General features: G+C 36.1%; 1 protein-coding gene across 2 annotated transcripts in view; it reads left to right on the forward strand.

Moving 5' to 3' along the window:
• The window catches only part of PPP2R3B (protein phosphatase 2 regulatory subunit B''beta), a 45,810-nt gene that overhangs the window by 11,596 nt on the left and 9,561 nt on the right, over positions 1-24,653 (forward strand). The window contains exons 1-5 of one of the 2 annotated variants that reach the window (XM_071418263.1): positions 3,362-3,813; positions 18,021-18,206; positions 19,886-19,989; positions 20,530-20,632; positions 21,373-21,447. In XM_071418263.1, coding sequence (XP_071274364.1) covers positions 3,667-3,813; positions 18,021-18,206; positions 19,886-19,989; positions 20,530-20,632; positions 21,373-21,447 — 615 coding nt within the window. In that variant the 5' untranslated portion in view covers positions 3,362-3,666. Of the gene's footprint in view, positions 1-3,361; positions 3,814-18,020; positions 18,207-19,885; positions 19,990-20,529; positions 20,633-21,372; positions 21,448-24,653 lie in introns of those variants that run through there. The other variant, XM_071418262.1, reaches the window with a different exon arrangement.

A 24,653-nucleotide genomic window follows, 5' to 3' on the forward strand; every position in this document is an offset into this window, starting at 1 on the left:
CAAGCATCCTTAGGTGATTGACTTCTTGATTCTTTTCCCAACCTATTTGTTTTTACTAGTGCCTTCTTTCCACTTTAAACCTCTGGAATATATCTTAAATACTACATTAGTCATGCCATTTTTTTTTTCTGTATTGAAAAGGTGCCACCTTGCCTTACTTCTCTTAACTGCTGTGTTCTGCCCCTCACTATTAAGTTACTTTTGTAAAGAGTATCATTAGTTGCATTACAGCACTTTATATTGGCTAATTTGGAGGTACAACAATTTTCTTTCCACAGTTAACCCAGAAGCCACTCTTAGTTTCTGCATCATCACAGGCTGAGGGATGCTATTGGGTTCCATGCTGTTGCCATTGGGATTGCCTATTCAGCCTTATTTAAATTTCCTCCAAAAGCCAAACAGGCTTTTTGTCATCTTGGTTCACGTTTTATTGGGTTAAACACTAGACTCCAGCAACTGAAGTTTTTATATGGCTGAAAATTATTTTCTTGGGGTCTTCCTGTAATGCTTTTTCCAGATTTGAGTAAAGGATTAAGACTTTAATATACTGCTGGTATATGCTTCTGACAAGAAATTCTGGTTTGCTAGGCAAATACTTAAGGGGTTTTTAAAGTTGTCTTCAAGATTGTATTTCCTCTACAATACCCAGAATATTGTGTTATTTATGCTGTGTTACTCTTGTGTATTTTCAGATCTTTGTTAAAGTGATGAACTCTTTGGCCACAGTCCTTGAGTCCAGTCCATTCATAGTGTGTATCTTTAGCTTTGGAAGGAAGCTCTGAGCATGCATCTTCCCCCTGTTTGTTTATCTAGCTAATAATAAGCTGCCAGGATACTTTAACAGCTTCATGGCTGGCACCCAGACCTTCACCCAGTAAAGGATTTTGCTTTAGCTTTCACTGGAGAGAATTCAGATTTAGAATAAAAGTAACATTAGAACACTTCCAGTTCAGTTGGGATGAAAGCTGACTTTCCCCTGTGATTAATTCATGACTGAAAAGGTTAAAACACATCTTAGGGGACTCATGACCACATTGCTTTATAAATGCTCAGTCTCCTTAAATGTGGCAATAAAAAACCCTTTTCCATTTAGATGGTGAAAATGATGTGATTAGTTGCCAGTTGGAATCTCTGGAACAACATATTGCAACCTGTGAACAACAAATACCCAGGTATATAAAGGACCAGTAGGTTGGAAACCACAGTGCTAAAACATATTAGACTCAAAATGGGATTGACTTGGAGCAGTGAAGTAATATTATGACAAAGCAATGCAGAATATTCAAAATACTGAACCTGGTTTGCTGGTTAAGTTATGATGGGTTCTGAGTTGTGTTTGAATAAAGGAGGGAAATACACACCTCCTTCAAAAATGGAGTTCAGAATATTTCTTTGTTACTGAGGCTCCTTCAGCAGGTTCAGGAGCTCTAAGCCTTTTAGGTTCCAGACTGGCACTTCACTCTTTTAGGTTAGCTCTCAGTGTGACAATCCATCACCTTAATGACATAGCACAGCCACATCAAATAAGACTGTGCATGCAGCAGCAAATGGGAGTGCATCACCTGGTTGAAAGGGATGAAAATAGCAATTTAGGTGAGAAGATGCCTTTCCTTACCTCAAATAAGGGCTGTTCTGCCTAACCTGAAACACAATCTGCCTTGCAATACAACCTTCCTGACCTTCCACATTTTGGTCTGGAATGGTTATCTGTTGCCAGAATAGGATTCCTCTCCTACTCTAACACCTCAGTCCTTCATCTCAAGTTCCAGGCATGCTGCTGTTGTATACTGCATGCCCAGTTTTCTGTTGACTTCCCTGTGGCCAAGGTTTATCCCAGGTTAGTTGATTTAGTCTTCTTAAAAGACAGTGAGTGACAGCCAGATTTGCTCAATGCAGTTGGATAGTCTGGTCATGCCAACCACAACATGTCTGACTCTTGCCTTGTCAATTCCTTTCTTGTTCTCCCACTTCCGAAAGAAATAAATATCTTCATAACGAGCTACAGTAGAGAAGTGGGAGGCAGGGACTGGACTGGATACTAAATTAAAACCAAGAAAGCAGGTGTTTTGTCATTATTTACTTTCTAACAGTGTGTGATAAACTAAAAAAAAATCCATTTAACACAAATCATGTTTCACTAGCACTTTTTCATAGTTTTCTTTTCTTAATTGAACAGGGATATTTACTGTGGGATTTTAATACAGTGTTACATATAGAATGGCTATGAATGGATAAATGTGGCTAAAGATTATATGGGAGTAAAATAGTGCCATCCAGTAAAAGAAATCTCTGACATAGTGGTGAAAGAGTTGTTTTGGGCTGTGTACATTTTGTGTAATCAGGAAAATGGCCTTATTTAAAGTAGGAGGGATGAAAACTGAGTAGGTCTGGCAAAGTCTTTCCTTTTATGCTGTTTGTAACTAAACTTGTGCGTGACAATTATGTTGATAATAAATAGCCAACATCTCTATCTTTAGAGAATTTGGAGGTGCTAACAGTGTTCACAGCTTGAAATAGTTGAGTTACTCTACTCATAACTGTAATGGTGATATTTGAAAAAAAATCCATCAAAATAGCAGCATTTCCTAAAGATTGCTATGATAAAGGTATATCCATTTAAAATGTGAAAACACCACTAGTTTTAAGTTAATGTACCTAAAATTGCAAAGGAGAAGGAACTGAAGGTCACTTGAATTTTCACAGAAGCTCATCAGATTTCTGTTTCCATGAAGAATATTGATGTGTACTAAAACTTGGCCTCACCACCCCCATAAAATATATTTGAGGTTCAATACACTGAAAATAGAGTGGTAGTGGAGTCTAATGCTAGTGAAATGTGACAGGTATGCAATCTAGTATGTGGCTGTTAATGCTTGTAAAGCTACTTAGGAAAAAAAGTATCCTGTCAATTTTTTCAAATTTTGTGACATCATTTATATTCCTAATGTAACTTTTTGGTAAAACATGATTTAAAGCAGTGTTTCAGTGTGGTAACATTAATTTCATTTCTGCTATGGTTTTCCGTCTTAACATTTAAATTTTTAGATTCTTGAAATACAGTAACTTAGTCTTTTTTACATCAATCTCTATCTATTTATTGATTATGTGAGCCATTCTGAAAGCCTGTCTGAAGCTCTTTGCCATTGCCTTCCTTGTCCCAGTGTAATAGGGTTTCTACTAAAGAACAAAATGGTTTAAAAGGAATTAATTGCTGTGTAATAAGCCATATCCTTCGGTGAGGTACTTCATTGAAGCTAGACAGTGAGTGTTTTGTGACAGAAGGGAAAGCTGAGGGGGATGGGAGGAGGAGGAAGCTAGAAAATAACCACGGCTGGCCTCTCTGCATTCCTGTAGGGCTTGCCTTTTTTAAAATTGGAAGCTGCTTTTATAGATGCTCCTCCAAACACGGTTTTCATTTTCCATACTGTCCCATTTAGACTTTGGAATGCCTGGATGAAAGGGCAGGCCCCCAAAGTGACTTCCCAATCTGTTTTTGCGATTCCAGCCAAGTTCCCTTTAATGTATGGAGCGGGCGAAGTTGAGCTGACTCTTATAATATCCCAGAACTCGGGCGCAGCTGCTGCTTTAAGCAGCACTGAGAGATAATACAACAGCTCTGCTATTTACTGGGACTCAAGTGCCTGGACTGGCACACAGAGACATTATATGAAATCCGAAAGCATGAGGATAAAGGAGATTTCTTTGCGGCAAGATCCTGATCTAAGAAAGGAGTTGGCACTGCTAGCTCGAGGATGTGATTTTGTTTTACCTTCTAGATTCAAGAAGAGACTGAAAGCTTTTCAGCAGGTTCAGGTTTGTCTTTCTGTTCTTATACAATTAAGTTATTGTTGTCAATTGTACCTTTATAACCACTCAAACTGCAGGCAATGCATGGAAGCTGTCACTCAGCTAGCAGGGTTTGATAGTCTGTTCCATGTATGATGATTTCTTCTGTGTTTTAAAAGACTCTTCTGGTGGTTTTGTGCAAAGAAAAGATGAGAGTTTGCTGAAGCACATAGCACAGCTCAAGTACAATGTTTGCACAGAGGTATATGCAGTGCAAAGTTGGTGCATTTAATGCTATTAGACTTTTAAAGACTCATTTCCTTAGTCTGTATAATTGCAATCTACGTGCATTTCTCTGGGGGGTTTAATTTTCCTCTTATTGGAACTGGGCATATAAAAAATACTGAAATAGTCTGTAACTTCACTAGCTCAAACATAATAGGGTAAAAAGTGCTTGCATACTTGCATGGTGATCCTGAATTCCTTTAGATTGTTTATTTTGAACTTTTTATTTGAATGAGATCAATTGTTGCTGCTTGATTCACACGTGTACTGCTGCTGTTTTGTAGCAGTGAGTTAAAGCTACAATTTTCAAGTGTGCTTAAACTTGAGAATAGAAATATTTGAAAAGTAAAATCAGAAGGGAAACTACTTATAGAGTCAATGTTCAAAGATATTTGTTATCCTTTGGAATGAGAAAAAACATACAACTTTTTTTGAGAAACTGAAATTTGGTATTTCTTTGAATACCCTTTAAGACATACAATGATATCTGAAAGCATTCACTTTGACCTTACTTCACCCTCACTTCTAATTCATATACTAAAATAAAGGTGTCAGTGAAGGCATGTGTGAATTTTTTCACCCTTTTTTAATTAAGGAAAGTTTAGCAGTTGAATAAAAATTACATTAACTTAGAATTTCTGGCATTGTTAGTTATTCTAAATATAGCCTGCTACTTAATTTTGAATTCAGAGCACTAGTGTCTCTTCCAGATGACCTTCAAGAGAGGGATATAGAGCCCTATGACCCTAAAAATTAGGGTATTAGCCTTCTGTCTTCTATATGATTATTTAAAATTTGTTTCAAGTGATCTTTATAAACAATGTTTATTCCTTTTTGCAAAGCAGAGTGCCAGTGTTGACTGTGCTGATTTACACCATTCAGCATTGACATGTGAGTTAAAGGATTTTTGACTTGTGTCTGCAGTGCTAAACTGGAGACAGGTACATTGACTAGAGATAGCAAGAAAAGAAAATATTATCTTAATTACCCAAAAGTAGTGGTAGCAGTAATATTTGGGCACCTCAGAGGAGGAGGCAAGTTCAGTCTAGTCATGGCATCCTGTTGTAAACAAACACAGCATTACCTTGTGTGGTGCCCCTTAACTTGATCTGTCTTTCATCGAGCGATAGTTGGATCACTTGTACTTTTACAGGGCCTTTTTATGTTGACCTAGAAAACATCTCAGTGTAGTATGGTTCAGCATACCTCCAAGCTACTAACTGCTTTAGAAAACAGCTTGTCTAATCTGTAGGGGCTCTAGGATGCTGCTGGCTATAAACTTAGAGTGAAGACAAAGAGCAAGTATTTTTCATTTTTTAACCAGTCTTGCGCTTCCTGGGTAAATGGCAACTGTAGAATAATGTATGATAAATGACTTCATTAGATTACAAAAATTTGTGAGCAAAACAGAATTAGTAGAAGTATAAAACTAGAATATGAAGTCTGTCATTGTTCAATCTGATAGAAAGCATTTTCTCTTAAGTTCCTTTTTTAGGTGATGTTTTGCTTTGACCCCATGATGTTAAGGAGACCTTTTTGGAAGTATCATAAAAAATTAAATATGAGTGCTAGTAACTGTTGATATAGAAGATGTGTATTTTTTACCTGCTGTTTTATGTTAATTCCAACTTATCCTCATAGGTTAGGTGCTTTTCAAATATTAATGTTTATCAGCTACATAATCATTGAAGAAATTTCATGTTAAAATTAGAGACTCCTTAGAGATTTTGTAAAATAACTTGAAACAAAACTTTATCATTTCAGTTGTCAAGCTTTTGTTGGTTTTGGAATTTACAACCTCCTATTTCCCTATATAGGCTTTCAGACACAACAGTTCATGAATATGATGTAAAATTAGAATGCTAAAGTCAGAAATGGAAGCCAATCTATTCTTCCATATTTCTACTACAATCTTGTAATTCTACAATTTGTTAAACAAATGACAGATTCTCTTTAAGAGGTTTGTGCTATTAAAACTAGCATCTTAAAATAAAAAATTAGTAATGGTTCTGAATGGTGAAATAACATGTGGCTCAATCTGCTCTGAGGTGGGTTGGAATGACTGGGTCTTCCACAGGTTCCAAGAATTCTAAGGCAGTGGCTTTTCATATAGGGCCATGTAAGTAAATAATCTTTGTAGGTAATCCCTTGTGGTTTAGAAGGGGTGGTCATTAGAGCATAGCACATCAGGTTTCTTGAAAATCTTTAAATAGACCACCAGTAGTGAGGTGGGTTGTTCTAGAAAGTGGAACAGGCTGTTCCTCAGTTTTAATTTATTGATGAAAATTGAAAAAACCTGAGAAAAGTAGGGCTTTATGGAAAGAGCTATTTCTCAAAAGAAAGATGAAGCAATACATTACTGTTGAAATGTTCTCTGTTACCTTGGGGGGCTAAATTTCTTTGTAGGTATTTCTGCATAAAATGAAGTAAAACTTCATTCCATCTTACCCTGATGTTGATTGTAAAACCAAGGTCTTTCTTAAGTACTTAACACCTATGGAATATATTGAGCTGGGAATGCAGCACTTGAAGAGTCACTGTGCTTGTCCACCTTGCTTGTCAATTTATCTGAAACTTTGGAGGAAGAAGAAACTCTCACCTTTTCAAACATACTGGCCACTTACAGATGTGACCTGAAAGGCTGAGCATTGTATTTTAACCAATGTCTGGTGACATCCCTACCTGTCAGAGTTGGAATATAAGCAGCCCCATTATGAATGCTATATGAGGAAAATATACCTCAAGTTTGAAACATAATTAGAATAAAATACATGTGTGTACACTGACATGCTTATACATTTCATATATAACTCAGTGTTAGCTAAACCTTGGAAAATGGGTATTTTTTGATACTTAGAGGCCACGTTGCCTTACAAAACGGCAGAGTTCTAATTTTAAAACTAGACTTTTAAAAAAATCAAATAGATTCATGCTGAATATAATTTTTTAAAAGGAGCTAAAAAAAATCTAGCCTAAGTTTTTAATTAATCTTCTCAATGTTATTGACAGACCTGTGCTGGCATATTTTTTGATACTTTTAATGAATTATATCTTTATCTGCTGTGCCTACTGGGTGATCCCTTGGTGTAGTTGTATGCGTCACAACTCAGTGTGAAAATGGAGAACTACTCATTTCATGACCACCTGTTAATGATACTAAATGCTGCTTACACACGCTATTTATGTCAGCTGTATGAGAACTATTTCTTCAGCTTCTGCAGTGTCTCACGAGATTGGCTTGCCTTCTGAGTGAAGTGGCTTTAGACTTTAGTGCCTCTTGGTCATTTTTACGTTCCTTTGTTACCGAAATGCTATGTAAATGCTTGTGGCATGTTCAAGCAATGAACATGGAGTCTGTAGGTACTAATGTGTGTTGGGCTGGTGTATATTTGTGATATAGTGCACACAGTGATTCTTTTAGTCATGAAGATAATTCTCATTTCTGAGGCAAAACTACTTTCAAAAAATTTAATTGAGGCTTTTGGGTTTACAGCTATAGTCTCAGAAGAAGGTTGTGTGACAATTAGAGGCTTCAGGCACAACAGCTTTCCTGTTAACATCAGTTTTCTAATTTAACATAATTTGTAGACCTTTTAACACCACAGGAGGAGGACCCAATATTCATTTTTACATAATACTTTTACATCAGGCACACAAATGCCTTATTAAAGAACACAATTGTTTGCTGGGAGGGCCAGAGATGGAATACAAATCTCATTCTGACTGTAGCTAATAGGTACACTTGATGCTACTTGCTGATATAATGCCAGTTTTCCAGAGCAGGTGCCAATGTTTAAAACAGAATGAAAATATATAGGCTGCCCACTGAGACTTACTAGTTAACATGAGGTTTTCCATAAATGGTTCACTGCTAGTGGATTGCCAGGTTTTAAGCTCTAGTCTCTTAAAAAGAAACTGTAAACAAGCTGGTAGATTTTTACCATTTCTGTAATGGAGACTCTTGGTTCAAATGCAAAATGTATTGGCTACCTGTGATAGCAGCTTCTTTACCTGCTCATGTCTGGTCATAAATCTATTTTTTAAATTATTATTACAGAAAATGTGTACTGTTTCTATAGAAAAGCCAATATGGTGAAAAGTTCATTACAGCTTACTTGCATTCGTGATTTAAGAGTCTAGATGTCAGTTCCCTCTGCAGCTAAGTTTTGTGATGCAGCAATTCATACATTGAAGAGTTCAAATGTACTTATTTTTCGCTTGAAATAAAAGATTCACTATTCTTTTCTCCATTTTAACTAACACTACTAATAGTAGATGTTGTATGACTATTGGTTGTCCTAGAAAGCCTGAAACAGTTCAGCACGTCTTCATATACAATGTCCTTCAACTTTTACAGGGCAAGAGGGAGATGAGATTGTTTTCACAATTGTCCAAATCAGAATTTTTCAGGGCATCAGCAGACAAGCAGTTGACAGGATACTTGCTCCAGCTGTTGACTTTCAGCTCTGTAGCAAGGCTGAACTTGGTGGCACTTCTTGTTTGAGAGGATTCTTCTTGAAGTCAATTGCACCTAGTGATTGAAGCTTGCTTGTTGTAAACATGTAAGGATAAAAAACTATTGCGGAGTTTAAGTGGATGTCTGTCTTAGCTGTATGTGTTACTTTTGATGTTGAACTGATGGCCTGTCCTGACAAGGGCTGTTTTCTGTAGACAAATGTTAGAATTGCCTCGGGTGTACCTGTCAGTCCATTGGCTGTGTACAATCAAAATAATCATGTACTAGGAGGAACTTGCCAGATTGTGCCCTAGAAACAGTTGGGGAACAGAATACAGTGGGAAGGAATAGAGGAACTGATTTAATCTGCAATCAGAGTATTTTCTGAGGAAGCTGCAACTATATGACTAACAGTATATATTAGTTATTGGATTACTTAATTTGACATAATTCATAAACTGTAGCCTGTTTGACAGCAACTCACAGGCACTAACAGTTATAGTAACAGTGACTAATTTTTCTACTACTTTTGTCTTATGAAATTTAAAAGAAAATTAGAAAATTTTGGGAAATTGTGGTTCACGGGGTAGATTTTTCTGAAGACTCCTGGGTTTTTTTCCATTTTATAATTTGTACCCTTTTCTATTTTTAAATTAGTAAGGCATGTGAAAGAGAGAAAATATCTTCACTGGATAAAAAGTGTCATCATTACCAGTGATGGTAATTCTCAGAGCAAACCTCGCTCTAGAAGCCTTTGGTAAAAGTTTTGTCAGCAAATGAACCAGGTTACCAGTGGATGTAGATGTAATGTGGAATGGTCTTGTGCCCTTTTGGGGGGCACAGGTAACTACATCTTTCATTTTGTGTTTGTGAAAACCCAAGTGTTTTCTGAATAAATCAATAAGCTCTTCATACTCCATATTTTTGATATTGAAGCTCTGTGTGGCTGTACAAAGAAAAAAGTGTTCAGCCGTATTTGGAGGTGTTTCTACAGCAATAATGCTTTTGCAATAGCATCTTCCAGTTCCCAGCCCAGCAGGACTGCATGATTTACCTATGTCAGCTCTACCAAGCTGCAAATTGGGGGAATCCCAGTATTTACAAAATCAAAGTTTTAGAAGAACTTGAGTGAGACATCTGTTAGTGCAGCATATATATTACTGAAAGGGAGGAGATTGGTAATTGTGTACTATAATGGTTAGGTATCATGCAGAAAAATAGCAGTTTACCTCAGCCTTCACTAACAAGTGAAAATCAGATTTTGACCATTTGAAAGTTTCCCAGTGCTACTTTTGTTTGTGTGTATGAGATATGACTTGCCTGTGGTGGCCATTCACAAATGCTTTTAGTTGAATGTGGTTTTAAATTCTATACCCCAGATAGTATGTATGGAATGCATTTCATAGTTTCAGGTGGAAGCTTTTGCTACATGCCTCTGCCTACAGTCTTCCTACATTAGAACATGCTTTCCCAGATGGGTTTGTGTAGATGTCCAAAGTTTTGCATGCTCTGCTGCAGTGCTGACACTTCAGTGGCTTTTTCTTGAGGGTCCTTTTGGCTATTTCAATTTGGCTTGGTTAAATAAAGGGGGAGAGTGTTAATGATAGTTGTACCATAATTCTTTATGCCTTATAGGAAGACTTTCAAGACTTATCCACATGGTGGCCCTTAGCACACCAGTTTTGTTCAAACTGGACAGGGTGCTTCTTTCCCAGGCTATCACAAAATTAAGAGTACTACTACTTACTCTGCTGTCTTAAGACTTAAAATAAGGGGAGAAATTAGCTTCATATAGCAAACAGCTTAAAAAAACCCATTTCATTTCTTACCTCAGAATCAGAAATTAGGGTCTTCTTCAGACTTCATTTTTACTGTTACCTAGGATCCTTCCTTGTGTTACTCCTGTCTGCTCTAAACATCACTGAATCTCTTTTGATTTGTTTATAGAATTGCTACATGCTGTAACATGTCAGTGATCCCAAAATGGGACAGAGCAGTATATGGGTTCGTCTCTAGAGTAAAGTTGATTCATCATTGAGGGTTAACATTTGCATTGAACACAAGACCAGATTACCACATACCTTTTTACAGAAATAGACTTGAGAGTAAATGGCCAAGAATATGCATAACTGAGATGAGAATGATAGTCCATTTATTTAAAATTGAGATGAGTGCACAACCTGGGATGCAGGAAGGAGAGTCCCACTGTATTTTTCTGGTCAGAATTTGAACACAGGATTACTAACTGGAACATAGACTGCTTTGGGAGATTTGCTGAACCCTGCTCTCAGACGTTAACTCAGGTCTCATGGATAAAATTGGAAACAGTGTAGGTTAAAGTACCTTTTTTCTTCTAATGGTACATTGCTAGAACTTTATGGGAAAGTGTATTAATTTTTCCATTTCCTTCCCCCCATGTAGCACAAATATTGACTACAGACCAGACTGGATGAATGAAATTTTCAGAGTTATGGCTAACAGCAAAAGTAAGCTCGTGTAAAACTGCAGCAGGGTTAAAATTAATGGATGTTTATCTCTTACTGTGGAAAGAAAGAGGAGCATGTATGATAAAATTAGTCTCTATAGCCCATCTAAAAACAGCTGCCAGACAGTCACTGAAGGATAGCAAGCTGAAGTCCAGAATAGAAGGAAACAACTGGGACTAAAATGATTGTTGCCAGAAGAAAGACTTTTACATATATACCCTGATGATTGGTTTAGCATGGGTTCATTCTTTGTAGGTATCTCAGGGTTTGATCAGTTTTATATTTCTGACTAAGTTATGCAAAATGAATCACAATCTTAGCATGGTTTTAAACCTAATGTAATCTGATTTTAAACAACACTGCTGCAGTACTCCCTGATCTTCCTTACGTTAGCAGCAGAACCATGTTGCTTCTAAGTGGCACCAAATGAGTGAGATTTGATGAAGACAAATAGGGAGTTTTAATTTTGCTCTTCAGCTGTCTTGGTGACCTGAGGCAATTGACCATATTGCTTCAATGTCACTAGTGAAGCAAGTAAATTCTATGGAGGAAGGGGAAGATGCAGGTGTGCTGTGGTATAGCTTACCTTATGCCATGCTGTAAAGTTCATTATTAAGATTTCAGATAAACTTAGTGTTTTTAAGATGATTTTCAGTGCAGTAATTTCATTTTAGAGTAATAGAACTTGGCTGGAGGAAGAACCCAGAAATTTTCAAAGTTTTAAGTTGTCCAAGGATCATCTTTCACAGAGGAAAAAATACTGTTTAGCACACCAAGCTGAATGGGAAGTAGTACAATCAGTGAACTCTTGCAGTAAAAAAATCTCATTAGTTTGGCTGGAAAGATGCTAATGAGGATGACACAGAAAGCAATAACAAAGCATCACGCTTCAACTCAAATAATTTTAAATGTAAATGTCTACCACAAGGTCAAAAGAGCTTATGTTACAGAGGGCATGTTTGTCTGGGCTTCTGAGGAATGTTCTGGTAGTAACCTTACTTTGTCTATCCTGAAACAGATCTTTGAAGGCCCTTCAGCATGTTAAAGTATTTGATATATTAGAACAGGTTTTTCAAAACTCTTGTCTTTCCTCCAAATGAGAATGAACCCTTTTCTAAATTATAGTAGAGCAAGTCTTTTATGTGAGATTTTCAAGATATAAATTCATAAAACTACTGATAATGTCAATTGTTTATTAGAGGGAAATGTTTACTTTCGCTTTGCAGTCAATTAGATTGTAAGCTTAAAAGGAAATATTTGTGATTTTATTGGTCAGACTTAGACTGACAGCAATAACAGAGCAGAGGGATGGGAAGGCTGGTCAGGTGTTCCTTGTGAGCCTGTGTACTGACAGCTTTTTATTACATTCACAATTACTATTTAACTGATCAGCTGTAACACACATTGTATTCTTAAGAACTCACTGAATTTAATAAAGGAAAGACTCAGTAAAAAAATGTTACCCTTTGAATCTCCATGTTGGCTTCCATTTTCTGTTGTGCATCAAGGAACTTCATGCAGTTACCTGTTTTCATTGTTAGGTGGTTGAGGAGCTTTATATGTGGGTGGTTGCATGGATATTAGGATTTAAAAGGCTGAATTGCATATCTCTGCAGAAAATCCTCTTAGCTTATTATGCACATTGGATCATCCAGGTAAGTTTAGCATAAAGTAGAATATATAAGACTAGATGACCTAGTCTGTTGAAGAACTAGATTAACTTACGTACTGCACATTGTAAGCAATATTGCAACAGACCTTTTTTCCTCCTAAATTCCTAGTTAAAAACTGCCAAGGAATTGAACAAGACTTTCATCTATTTGATAGGCAAAAATCTCTTTATAGTATTTTCAATATTTAATGCCTATTTTTTTTTTGTTTGTTTGTTTTTTGGGTTTGTTTTTTTTTTGTTGGGAAGTTTGTGGTGTATCAGTTAGTAAAATTGTAATGTAAAGTTGGATGTAAATGTGAGGTAGAATTTTTGGGGTCCTTTTTCGACCCTGTTGTATGCATTCCAATGACTTTTCTCTAGTATGGCCATTATCATGGAAATTCCTGTCAAATACTACAGCAAGAGCTGACTGCAAACTCTGTAAATATTTTTAAATGTTTAGGGTTGGGCTTTTTTCAAAGAAACAGGAAGAAAAAATGTTGGTGTAATCAACATTTCTGAATGAAGTTATCTTATCCTGTAGTCCTGTCAAAACAATGTAAATACCAATCAGTTCAATCCAGATAGTGATAGGACAAGGGGGAATGGCTTTAAACTAAAAAGAGAGGAAAAATTCTTTACTATGAGAGTGGTGAGGCCCTGGTACAGGCAACCCAAAGAAGTTGTGGATCCCCCATCCCTGGCAGTGTTTAAGACCAGGTTGAATGGGGCCCTGAGCAATCTCATCTAGTGGGTGGCACCCCTGCCCACAGCAGGAGGGGTTGGAACTAGATGTCCCTTCCAACCCAAGTTCATGACTTAATCTCAGAAATTTCTAAAAGAGTATTAAATTCACAAATAAATTTACCTTGCTTCCTTTTCCAGCAAGTCCTTTAAGTGAGGTTTTACTCACTTTAATTTAAATCCACATATTCAACCCCTTCATGGGGCTCAGTGTTTCTGCTTTGGCAGTTGCTGCATGCAAATATTAGAGCTAGACATTACTGAGCATACATTATTAGAATATCTGGGATCAAGTCATCCCTTCCTTGTTATTTCAGCAAGATATATATTCCTGTAGTTGAATGATTGTATCATGGCATCAGCTCTTACAGTTAAGAGAGAAGGAAAAGTGCACCCTTTTAAAATTCCCACTGTCTATTTTTTTGCTTATAACAAATTTAACTGCTGAATGCCACTCATCAGGTGGTAGATGTAAGAAGACTGTCTAGCTTGAAGAATTAATTTCTCTCTTTGGAATATGGTGTTTCCATGTTCTCTGGTATATCCTAATGTATCGGTGTATTGTAATTATAGTACTGATTTTATGCCATTAATATAAACAACTACTGAAAGAATGGTTGGAAAAGGATCTGGAAAGTTGCAAAATTAATATTAGAAATTTTGACCTTTGAACAGTGACCTCAATGGGATAAAAACTTCCATTTCCTCCATTGTAAAAATCAAGGCAAGTAAATGTTGGGTAGCTGTGGACAGTCTTTACAATTCTGTACCTCAAGAATGAAAACTGGTTGTGTATTAAAGCTTTTCTTGAATTCTCCTGTAGAAAAATCTTACAGAAGTTTGTTTACATTACTGCAAACAAGATGTTTTCAAGGAATCCTCATTTCCCATCTGTTATATAAAACCTAAACTGCAGTGGCAACTTTGCAATACACTTACAGATCCTGGAATTCATATGTACATATTGCAAAGTTTAATGCTCCCTTCAGTCCTGGCACTTCAACACACATCTGTTTGAGTTATTTACAAGCTTATGTAGCTGTTTTCCTTATTTCCAAGCATCCTGTTGTTGGTACTCTTTCTCAGCAAGTTGCAGGGAAAATTTTAACTGACCAAACAAGTCTCTTTTTTGAGTTTAGCTTACTGGTATAAGTTTTAAAGGTTTTAACTTAAAACAACAGGAAAATGTAGATCATTTTCTAAATGTTAAATTGACCACTGAAATGGAGTAGTTGTGTAAAAAGATTAATGAACTGTTCCTGCAGATTTTCCAGTCAAAGATTGAATGTTAGCAGACTTTGGGCAATTCTTGTTAATGAAGGAATTCTCCAGTTAAAATTATAATTAATTTTAGACCAGCCTAATCTTACACAATTAGTGCATTTTTATTTTCCTGAAATAACAGAACTGACTCCTTCATCAGCTATGCAATATGTGCCTCTACAGAAGTAACTAGCACCTGAACAGAAAACAGTGAAATTTTTAGAACCCTTTTAGTATCACACATTCCTTCATTGGAGCATATACAGCAGAGTAAGGAGCCTTTTGTTTATTGGAATTCAGACTGAGAGAAGAATCTTTTGGCCCTTCTTGGGAAGGTGAGAAGAGGGAGGAGATGTAATATCAACTTTATAGTGCATTAGTTGGAGCTAATGGTTTTGGACAATGTGCTTCTCTCTTTGGTACAGTTCCTATTCCTGTGTTGACTGACATTAACAGCACAATTCAATTGTCCCATTCCAAGTTGCTGGTGGCATTTAAGAAGCATTAGTATGCTCAGAACATCCACGTGACAGATGCAGTGAGAGCTGTGCTGGATGCCACAAGGAATGTTCAAGGGCATTTTGTTTCGTGCCCTAGATGGTATTCTCACTAGATGCCTATATGTAGGCACCAAATAATTCTAGCAGAAATTACTGTGAAGTGATCATACACTTGCTAATACAAATGAAGCCTTTTTATAGTTTCTTTTTTTGCCAGCTTGGAGAAACCAGCATGTGAAAATAGACATCTTTCAGTATAGGGAGAGTTAATTTGTCTTGCTATGACAGATTTGTAGTCTGTATTTGGTCTTAGAATTAATATTCCGTCTTATAGATTAAATATTATATATTCTTACAGTAAGCATGCTGAATTCAAATGTTTCAATATAACATTTTCATCTTAGAAAAAATCATTTTTCTTCAACTTTATATTTGTCTTAAGTTCTGAATTGGTTGCTGAACTTCTTCCTTATAATCTTTGTCTGTTTTGAACATGTTCCAGACTATAAGATAAAAAATAAATAAAAAGCCCTTACCTTATAATTCTTTTAAATAACTTGTGCTTGGATAGGTCTTACTACAAATCCTGAATTGAGATTTCCGCATGTATTTAAGAACAGCTTTTAACCTGGACCAATAGAAATCATTTATTGTGTAACTGAGGTATCTAAATTAGTAGTTTCTGAAAAAATATAGTATCCAATGATCAAATGGTTCTGATTATAGCTTTTCTTTTTCTCCTGGGATCTTTTCTAGTGTAGTCTTCCCTCTGTTTCTACCTTTCTTTTTAAAAGAAATTTTCCATCTGAGGCTCTAAATATCCCTAGCTGTGGATTTTAAAAATGCCTTGCCTCTCTGTACTAAGCTTCCTCAAAATGCTGATGTACCTCATGATACCAACAACATTCAGGGAATGTTAGTAGTCTGTGATTTGCACTTTCCCGTTTCTTGGATGAGGCATTCCTCATCGGGCACCTCTGAAGAGCTGGGCCACCTGCTGCTCTGTGGCCATTTGAGCAGCTCACATGGGAGTGGTTGTCACAGAATCACAGAATATTCTGAGGAATACTGGAAGGGACCCACAAGGATCATCAAATCCAACTCTTAAATGAACAACCTGTACAGGGATTGAGCTCATGACCTTGGTGTTATTAGCACCATGCTCTGATCAACTGAGCTAATCTTATGTCAGTCCAGGCAGTTCTTGGAAATGGGGAAATAGGGTAACTGCAAGGGCTCTTGGGAAGTGCTGATGGGTAGAGCTGGGCTTGTAGAATGAAACAAGGTGTTCACCCCATTACATTATTTATAGTGCTGATGGTGATTTTACCTAGAGAATAAAACATTGCTGTCTTTAGACTTCCTAAAATTTTGGAAGTCTGAAGTTGGAAGGAATTTTTGATACCCCGTAACACTCTTATTTTAAGCTGCCTCATCAACTGGACTCCTGAACCAATGATAAGATATCAAAAGTTGTTACTTAACAAGATTCATAGAAAGTGACAGACATTGACTCCTGGTGTCACAGATTCAAGGTAACATTTTCCTCTATGAAATAAAACTTGTAACATAGTTAAGGTAATTCTGCAGCTGTGGACAGGAATTCTTGCTCAAATGCAGAGAAGGGGAAGGAAAGGTTAGTTCAGAGTTTTTTGGGGGTTTTTTGTGGGGTTGGTTTTTGGTTGGTTTTTTTTTTTTGTTTTTTTGTTTTTTGGTTTTTTTTTGCATATGTAGCATTCTAGTGAAAGCTCCGGGGCTGGAACTCTGGAAATTAAAATCTGTTGTCCATAAGCACCTAGTTCTCCCACTCACATAAAGAAGGACTTAAATTGTGTAGGAGAGCTGGGTAACTTTGCAGGCACTTTGGCAAAGATGATAAAGAATAAAAACAAGGGTTAGGGTTTCTGAAGAGATTTTGAGTTTATTTTCCGCCAGTTATGGTTGAAAATGAGAGATTAGATGCAGGATCTTGAACACCTTCATTATTAGGACAAGTCACCCAATAGCAATGTTTTTACATTTGAATAGTAGTATTGGGAATAAGGACTTTAATTTGGTTTAATTGCTAAGTTTGAGTTGTTTCCTAACTCTGTTGTTACTTTACCTTTATCTTTGCTTCTACGCCCTCTTTGACATTCTTTTGGAAACTGACTACTAGGTAAATTCTTCTTTACTGAACTTAAAAGCTTTTAAATAAATTTCTCTTGTTACAGGTCATCTGGGGGATTTTTTTAGTGATGTGGTGTATCACAGTTCTTGAGAAACCACTTTCTAAACTCTCATTGAATATACTTTACCCCCCAAAAAACCCCTCTGCAGGCATTGTTTACTAACTTTATAAAATCTATAATTTTTTAGGGTGAAAAACCCAAAATCTTCATCATAACTTTATTAAATAGGTTGGTGGCTTGTAGCAAAGTTATTATATTTATTTCAAAACCTTGAATCTGTAAAACTAGAAGTATTTCAAAAGCAAAGTCTTTCATAATATCTGTTAAGATGGAGGTTGAAAGGTTTTTTTTCTGAAACAGATAGTAGAACCTGAGTAATTTCAGATGTCCCCAAGAAGCTGTCCAATGTTTTTCAGTCTTGAAACTTGATATGTGTTGAAGATTGAAGTTGTTTTTATTAAATATTTAACATCCTAGAAGGTTTTCTAAATGACCATTTTTGGAAATACTCATCAATTTTTCTGATGTGCTCTTATTCTGTAATAGTTTATTCAATTTATAATATGAAATCTTTTTGAAGGTGTGTAGAAACATAGAATACCAAGAGATTTAAGTCATCTGTGGAGGACTATGTGATTTCATGGTACTTGACTGTCAAATGTATATTTATCTATTTAGGTTCAAACAAAGAAGGAAGAAACTTTGCCACCACCACATAGTCAAAACATTCCAACTTTTTACTTTCCTCGAGGATGTCCTAAGGAAAAAGTAAATATAGATGCTGTGATTGCCAAAATTGAGAAAACGTTTTCTGAATTTCCAAATGAGAGGGCAACGTTAGAAGACATGGGTAAGGTTGCAAAGGTGAGAACTTGCTGGCCATCTTCTTTTTGTACTGTACTCCTATGGAAAGGAAAGATGAGTTCTGTGTGCTTGGTTCTCTTGTATTGTGTGTTTCCATCTCCCATACATTAGTATTTAATGATATTTTACATTGTTGATAATAGTTATGTGGAATTTTCTGCATTAGCTGTCTATCAAATGACCTTATAAAAAGAAAAAAAACATTGAAACAAAACTTGAACTACTTTTTTTGCTGCTCAAACAACCAAATACTAAAGAGCAACATTGTATGTTGTTCTCCATTCCATATTGACCAAGAGAGTTAAGGCAAAAGCACTCCTAATATATGTTTTGTTTTCAGATGGTCACACAGGTTGGGTTTTTTTTCTCATTTTGCTAAACCTCCATTGCAAAGGCTCTGGTAAAGACAGAATGGTTTGGTAACTTGAGATTATAGCTTTCAAGTTATTCCTGAAGAGCTACTTTAGAGTTACAGCAGAGTGACAAAATACTTAGCTTATAAAGCAGCAAATATTTTTTAAACTTCTCTGTAAATTTAAAGACAATAAGCTAGTTAAAATGGACTTAAATTTCCATTTTGTTATGTTGAATTAATGCTTGAAATCTCACTGCAAGTCATGATCTTGCTAATGAGTCTCAGGTTCTCATCTATGTTCCTGTCACTTTGTCCAGGGTCTAGAAAATAGAAACTGTGACTGCTCACAAGAGCAGGACTGGGAGTTTGCCTCAGCAAAACTTTTTTACTGCTTAGCTGAATGATAGGATCCCTGTCTTCCACAGGTCCTTCCAACACAGAAGTACATAGAAGTAAGGAGGTAGGGAAGAGACCCTTCTCTCTCAGCAAGGAAGCTGAAAGGGTCTAGTCACCTGTTATTCAGTGATGAAAGACACCTTCCTGAAGAATACTGTCTGAGGACAGTATTCATCACAACCACTTTTATTTTTTGAAGTACTAGTTAAGCTATTGCATGAGAAGTAATTGTACTTATGCTGCAGTGACTTTACACATCTTGCAGTATTCACGATGGTTTTGGAGATCCGTGGGGATGCCAGCATGTCTGACTACTCCCAGCTGGAGTCAGTTTTGGGTAGACTGGGCTCTTGGCTGTTACAGCTGCAGACACTTGGGCTTTAGGTGCATGTGCTCACACTGGAGTTGGGAATGTGTAGCTGTTGAGTATCCTAAAGCAAGATCCTGCTGCTCAGGGCAGGCTGGCCTGCTCCTTAAAATTGGATACAGGATGTGCCATGCACGTGCAAAGGATGCAGATGAGTGGAGCCATCTTCTGAGTCAGACAAATGTTAATTTGCTCCAGTTCAGAGGGTTTGTAAGTGTGCTTGAGCTTAGCTTAAAGATATCCAGCTGTTGAGCAGAGCTTAAGATGGACTCTGTTCAGCTGCTTGGAGCATGGACAGACAGCCACGTGACTCACTGTGTTAGTCTGTTAGGGATGCTACAAGTTGCCCTGTGTTTTGCTCTCCACTTTTGGATTTCAGCCTAACGTTGCTTTAAATAGATTATTTCAGAAGGTGAAGCTGGTTTCAGAAACTGGTTTTCAAAAAATCTCTACCCTAATGCTTTCTTCTTAACACTTGTAATTTTTGAAGGATCCATAAATAGAAGAGTAGCCCTCAGATAAGCAATCAGTAAACTGACTTGATGTATACTTTAATTGTAGGCTTGTGAATGCCCACTGTACTGGAAAGGTCCTTTGTTTTATTGTGCTGGAGGTGAACGAACAGGATACGTGTCAGTTCATAAATTTGTTGCAATGTGGCGGAAGTAAGTAGATTACTTTTTTAGAAGTACTGCATTTTTTTTCATTGAAATGTGATATTTTAAGCTCTGAATGTGATCTTATCTTGTAAAGGGGAATAAAACCCATTTTTCCCATAATCAACTATTGTCAGCAAGCTTGTAATTGGAAAATGTAACTAAATAATACTTTAATATAAACAAATCTTCATTTACAGGGTTTATAGATTTTAAAATGTTTGGGTAAATGACAGTTCATGAGAAGTGAAAACTATGGCCCTTACTTGTAGATGCCAGTTCTGAACCATGTACTTTTTATTTTTAGTTCTTTTCTAATTTTAACTTTAAATTGTCCTTCCATGTAATCAATTACATGGTGTACCCACCTCCTTTAACATCAATTTAAGAGATGCTTCTGCTTTGATAAGTTTGCTTGGAGCATGGTTTGACATTTGTAATGACCTTTTTAATAAATATTGTTTCATAGGCCTTGCTCTAGGATGCCTGCATGAGGTAGCATGAGCCATTTTCTGTGTAGAATATTAAATAGAAATATTTCCATTTCAGAGTACTTCAGACCTGCTATGATGATGCTGCGAAGTTTGTTCATCTTCTGATGAACCCTGGATGTAATTACTTGGTGCAAGAAGACTTCATTCCTTTTTTACAAGTAAGTTGCAGTTGAAACTATTTCTAGGAACACAACAAAATGATGAGCTGGCAAAGCCCTGAGCTGCTTGAACTAAACATACTTTTTCATGGTCATCATTAAAGTTTATTGATAATATTTAGTGCAACTGACTTTGCATGGTCCACTAAGATGCTAGTGACTTGTTTTACAGTTAATAATTTTTGTATAAGGTGAGGTGTTTTTTAAGCACCCTGGTAAGATTTCAAATCAGTTGTAGGAATAACATATGTATTGGAATCTTTTATGTTTCATAAGTCAGTTAAAGTTATTTAAGTCAGGTAGCCCTTTGGAGGGCAAAGGAGAAGTGGGATATGAATTCAAATCCTAGTAAATCTTTGTTGGAAGAGCAGCAAACACCACCTGTAGAAATGACTGAATAAAACCTGAATTGACTTCACTGAATCATAGCCACAGAATTACAAGCTAGGACAGTCAACAGTGTTCAAAATCCTCAGCCTATCTAAAATATAGGAAAAAATCCTATTAAAAATATTTCTAAAATACAGGAAAGCTTTTGTTTATCCAATTTATTTAAAAGATAATTTTATTTTTAAAAGGTTTGTGATATGATTTGTCTGAAAGTGAAAAACATAGTTATCAGTAGTGATTGTGGTAGTTTGTTTAAACTGTTTTGGTTAAGGAATAGCAGGTGTGTTATTCTTTGCTAATTGTCTTAAATGGACACTAATGAATACTCCTTGTGATATTGTTTTTTGTAGGATGTGGTGAATAGTCATCCCGGCCTTTTATTTTTAAAAGAAGCATCTGAGTTCCATTCTCGGTATATTACAACAGTAAGTGATTTGTATCTGGAAAAGCTATTTTTTAGTTAACTAAGGAAATCAAGATTAGTCAAATGTCTCTAAGCATCTTTGTCCCATGGGAAGAGTAGAGTTAGAGCAGGCTGTAAGTCTTCTATTTCTATGTAACTAGAAATTTTGTGGAAAAGGAGTCTTTCTTAGACCTGATAGTTCTCAACATTTTTAAGAAATTGCTGATTTTAATACTAGTAAGAGAAGCAGTGAATTGTAATAGTGTTGGATAAGTTAATGAGCATTAAATGAAGAGCAGGCTGTTATCTTAAACTCTTGATTGTGGCTGTAGACTGCATTCATTAGAATCCTGACCTTAGTCTGGGATTAATTAAATGAAGTCTTGAATGAAACATCTATATTAATATGATTATGTTCAGTATTAAGTGAAATAATGATAATATTGAAGCTGCTTGCCACTTGTCTCTCTGGGGACTTTTCTTCCAAGGAAGGTTTTTATACATGAAAAGTTCCATTCCTGTCTTCCCAGGGTTATGTGACTGAAGTATTTGTTCTGTACCCAAGGGAGAAATCGGTGACATTAAATTTTCTCAGCTGAGGACTACACAGTCGATTCCACTGAAGTCTCAAAAGATTAAAATTCTTCAAAATGACATTCAGTTCACTTTCTTTGTGCATGTGAAAACTAGCTTAATGAATATTCTCCAACAAAAAAAAAAACATGCAGTGTTGATCATCATATATCCATCTTACACTTTTACCCAGGTTAAAATTGTGGAAGGTTTTTTTTTGAGAGCATTTGAGTTTTGTTCATTACATCCTTCTTACAGAGACTTGCTGGCCTATCAAGTATGTCCTGCTGCATTAGGTTTTGCTTCTTGTTATAATGATTACCTGAGCTCACAGAACTTTCTCCTGTCAGTTGTGTGATTGAAGGAATTGTTCTGCCTGTGAGTTGTTTTGTTTCTTTGTGGATTCTTGGCTGTGTCACAGCCTGCTCTGGTTAAAATTGTGAAAGCTTGCTGCATGACCTGAAAAAGAGTAGGAAAGAAAAGGTCCTGCCATGTCCAGTTCCTTTTCTTTGGAGGAAGAGTTTATTGGAGTAGGTCTGAGTCTAGCAATATTGAATAAATTAGTACTGGAAATATTTTATTAATAACATTTAGTGTAGCCTTCAACAGAAATTGGTGTTTAATCAAAAAATTGGTGTTAAATCAAAAAGTAAACTAGTATGAAAGTATCAATAATATTTGGAATGCCATTCTGCAGATTAAGAAATGGCAGGAGCTCTCTGCCTTTTTCTCATCATATTTTAGGATGGTGCAACTGTTCACAGAATCACAGAATATTTTGAGTTGGAAGGGACCTGTAGGAATCAAGTCTAACTCTTAAGTGAATGATCCATACAGGGGTCAAACCCACAACCTTGACATTATTTGCACCATGCTTTGGGCAACTGAGTTTGTTACAGTCTTCCAAAATTCTGTCCTGCAAGTTATTAATGATAATAATAGATGATTTTACCTATGATGAAATATTTCATACCTGTATTCAGTTAGTTTAACCTTGCTACATGAAGCTTCATTTAAGGATACATCCAGCTGCAAACCAAATGAGCCATTCTTCTGCTGTTTTTTTGTATATACCCACATATGTGTATGTGTGTATGCATACACATTACATACATCTCCTTAGCACGTGTTGTGTAAGCCATGAAAGCAATCTGGTCTGTCTCCTAAGATATGTTATAGGTTTGTTGGTCAGCCTAGTTATATATGGCCAAGATAGAGCTGAAATAAGTTAAAAATGTTTGCTGTGACAAATGAGATACTACATTTATTTTTCCAGGATGTTAGGTGCATATCTGAACTATGAGTTCTTGAAATTGTAGTCTCTGTATTGCAGCATTTCTTCTCCCTTCTGACAAAGCACTCTGCAGAATAGTAAAGGCAATTCTAGACAATTTGCTTATACTCTGCATCAGTTTACTTTAGAAAACAGTTTAAGTTTGTTCCCAGTTGTCTTTACCAAACATTCAATTTTGGTTTTATTTTTAGACCAGTTAAATGTATAACAGATGAGATAATGACATGCAGATGGATTAAGTTGCAAAGCTAAGGCAAAAACCTTTTTAGAAAAAATTGCTTTGTAGTATAAGCCAAAAAATGGGCCTTCCCTAAATTCACAATTATAATTAAGTTAATTAAGTTTCAGAAGCAGGATAATCTATTCTTCTGTCTGGAGTTATTGAACCAGCTGTTCTTGTTCAAAGTAAGAACTGAGGAGCTTGCTGCTCTGCAGTTTAAGTTTTCTTTCAAAACTTCATCAGTACATTATTCTTCTATTTGTAATTTTAAAATGATTGGTTAGTTTAAACTATTGATTTACTACAATTGAAGTCTGAAGTGATAAAGAGCTTAGCCTGTAGTTGGGAGGACATATCAATTGCAGGAAAGGGATTCCTAAGGAGAGGGGATTTTAGTTAGTACCTGCTCTCTTGCAAATGAAACACTACACATGCATTACTGAGTCTTGCCAATTAGCAGGTACAATCAATCACCAGTTGAGCAGTTATAGTTCATAATATGCTTGGGGTTTTTTTGGGTTTTGGGTTGTTTTTTGTTTTGTTTAGTGGTGAATGACTGACGTGAAACGTACACCTGGTTGTCTTAAGTCAAACTAATTGAGGTGAATACTGAATTCAGTTAAGTAGCAGAAAAAGTATATTTTAAAGTCTTATTTCAAGTCTTTAGTTTGTAAACTAAATCTAAGAAAATTATAGCAAATGCATGAGTTGCCCAAAGTAGCCATAGAACCATTAGTTTGGAAAAGACCTTTAAGATCATTGGGTTGAAGTACACGTAAAATTTATTTTTAAAAATGTGTAGAGTACTCATATGGATGTGTTTGTTTCTGGTTCCAGTATCAGTCATGGCACAAGAACTAGTTGTCTTTCTTGCATAGATTCATTTTTTTTTGTTGTTCTTCACTTGGAAAATATTAATGTACTTTTAATGCTATTAATAGGGTTTTTTTTCAAGGAACTTCCAAATAGAATGAAGTTAAATGGGGAAAAACATTCTCTTTGCACCTGCAGGAAATATTTCTGTCAGATATAGATTTGTTGTGTTTGTAGACTTCAGAAGTAGCAACATCTGCTGTACTCTGATCCTTAAGCAGTCCCAATTCTATTTCTGTAAATTCAGTTATGAAGTAAAACAGTCTCA

This window comes from Agelaius tricolor, unplaced genomic scaffold, assembly GCF_023055355.1.
Source record: "Agelaius tricolor isolate 1412-34295 unplaced genomic scaffold, bAgeTri1.0.p SCAF_79, whole genome shotgun sequence".
In the NCBI taxonomy this organism is placed as follows: domain Eukaryota; kingdom Metazoa; phylum Chordata; class Aves; order Passeriformes; family Icteridae; genus Agelaius; species Agelaius tricolor.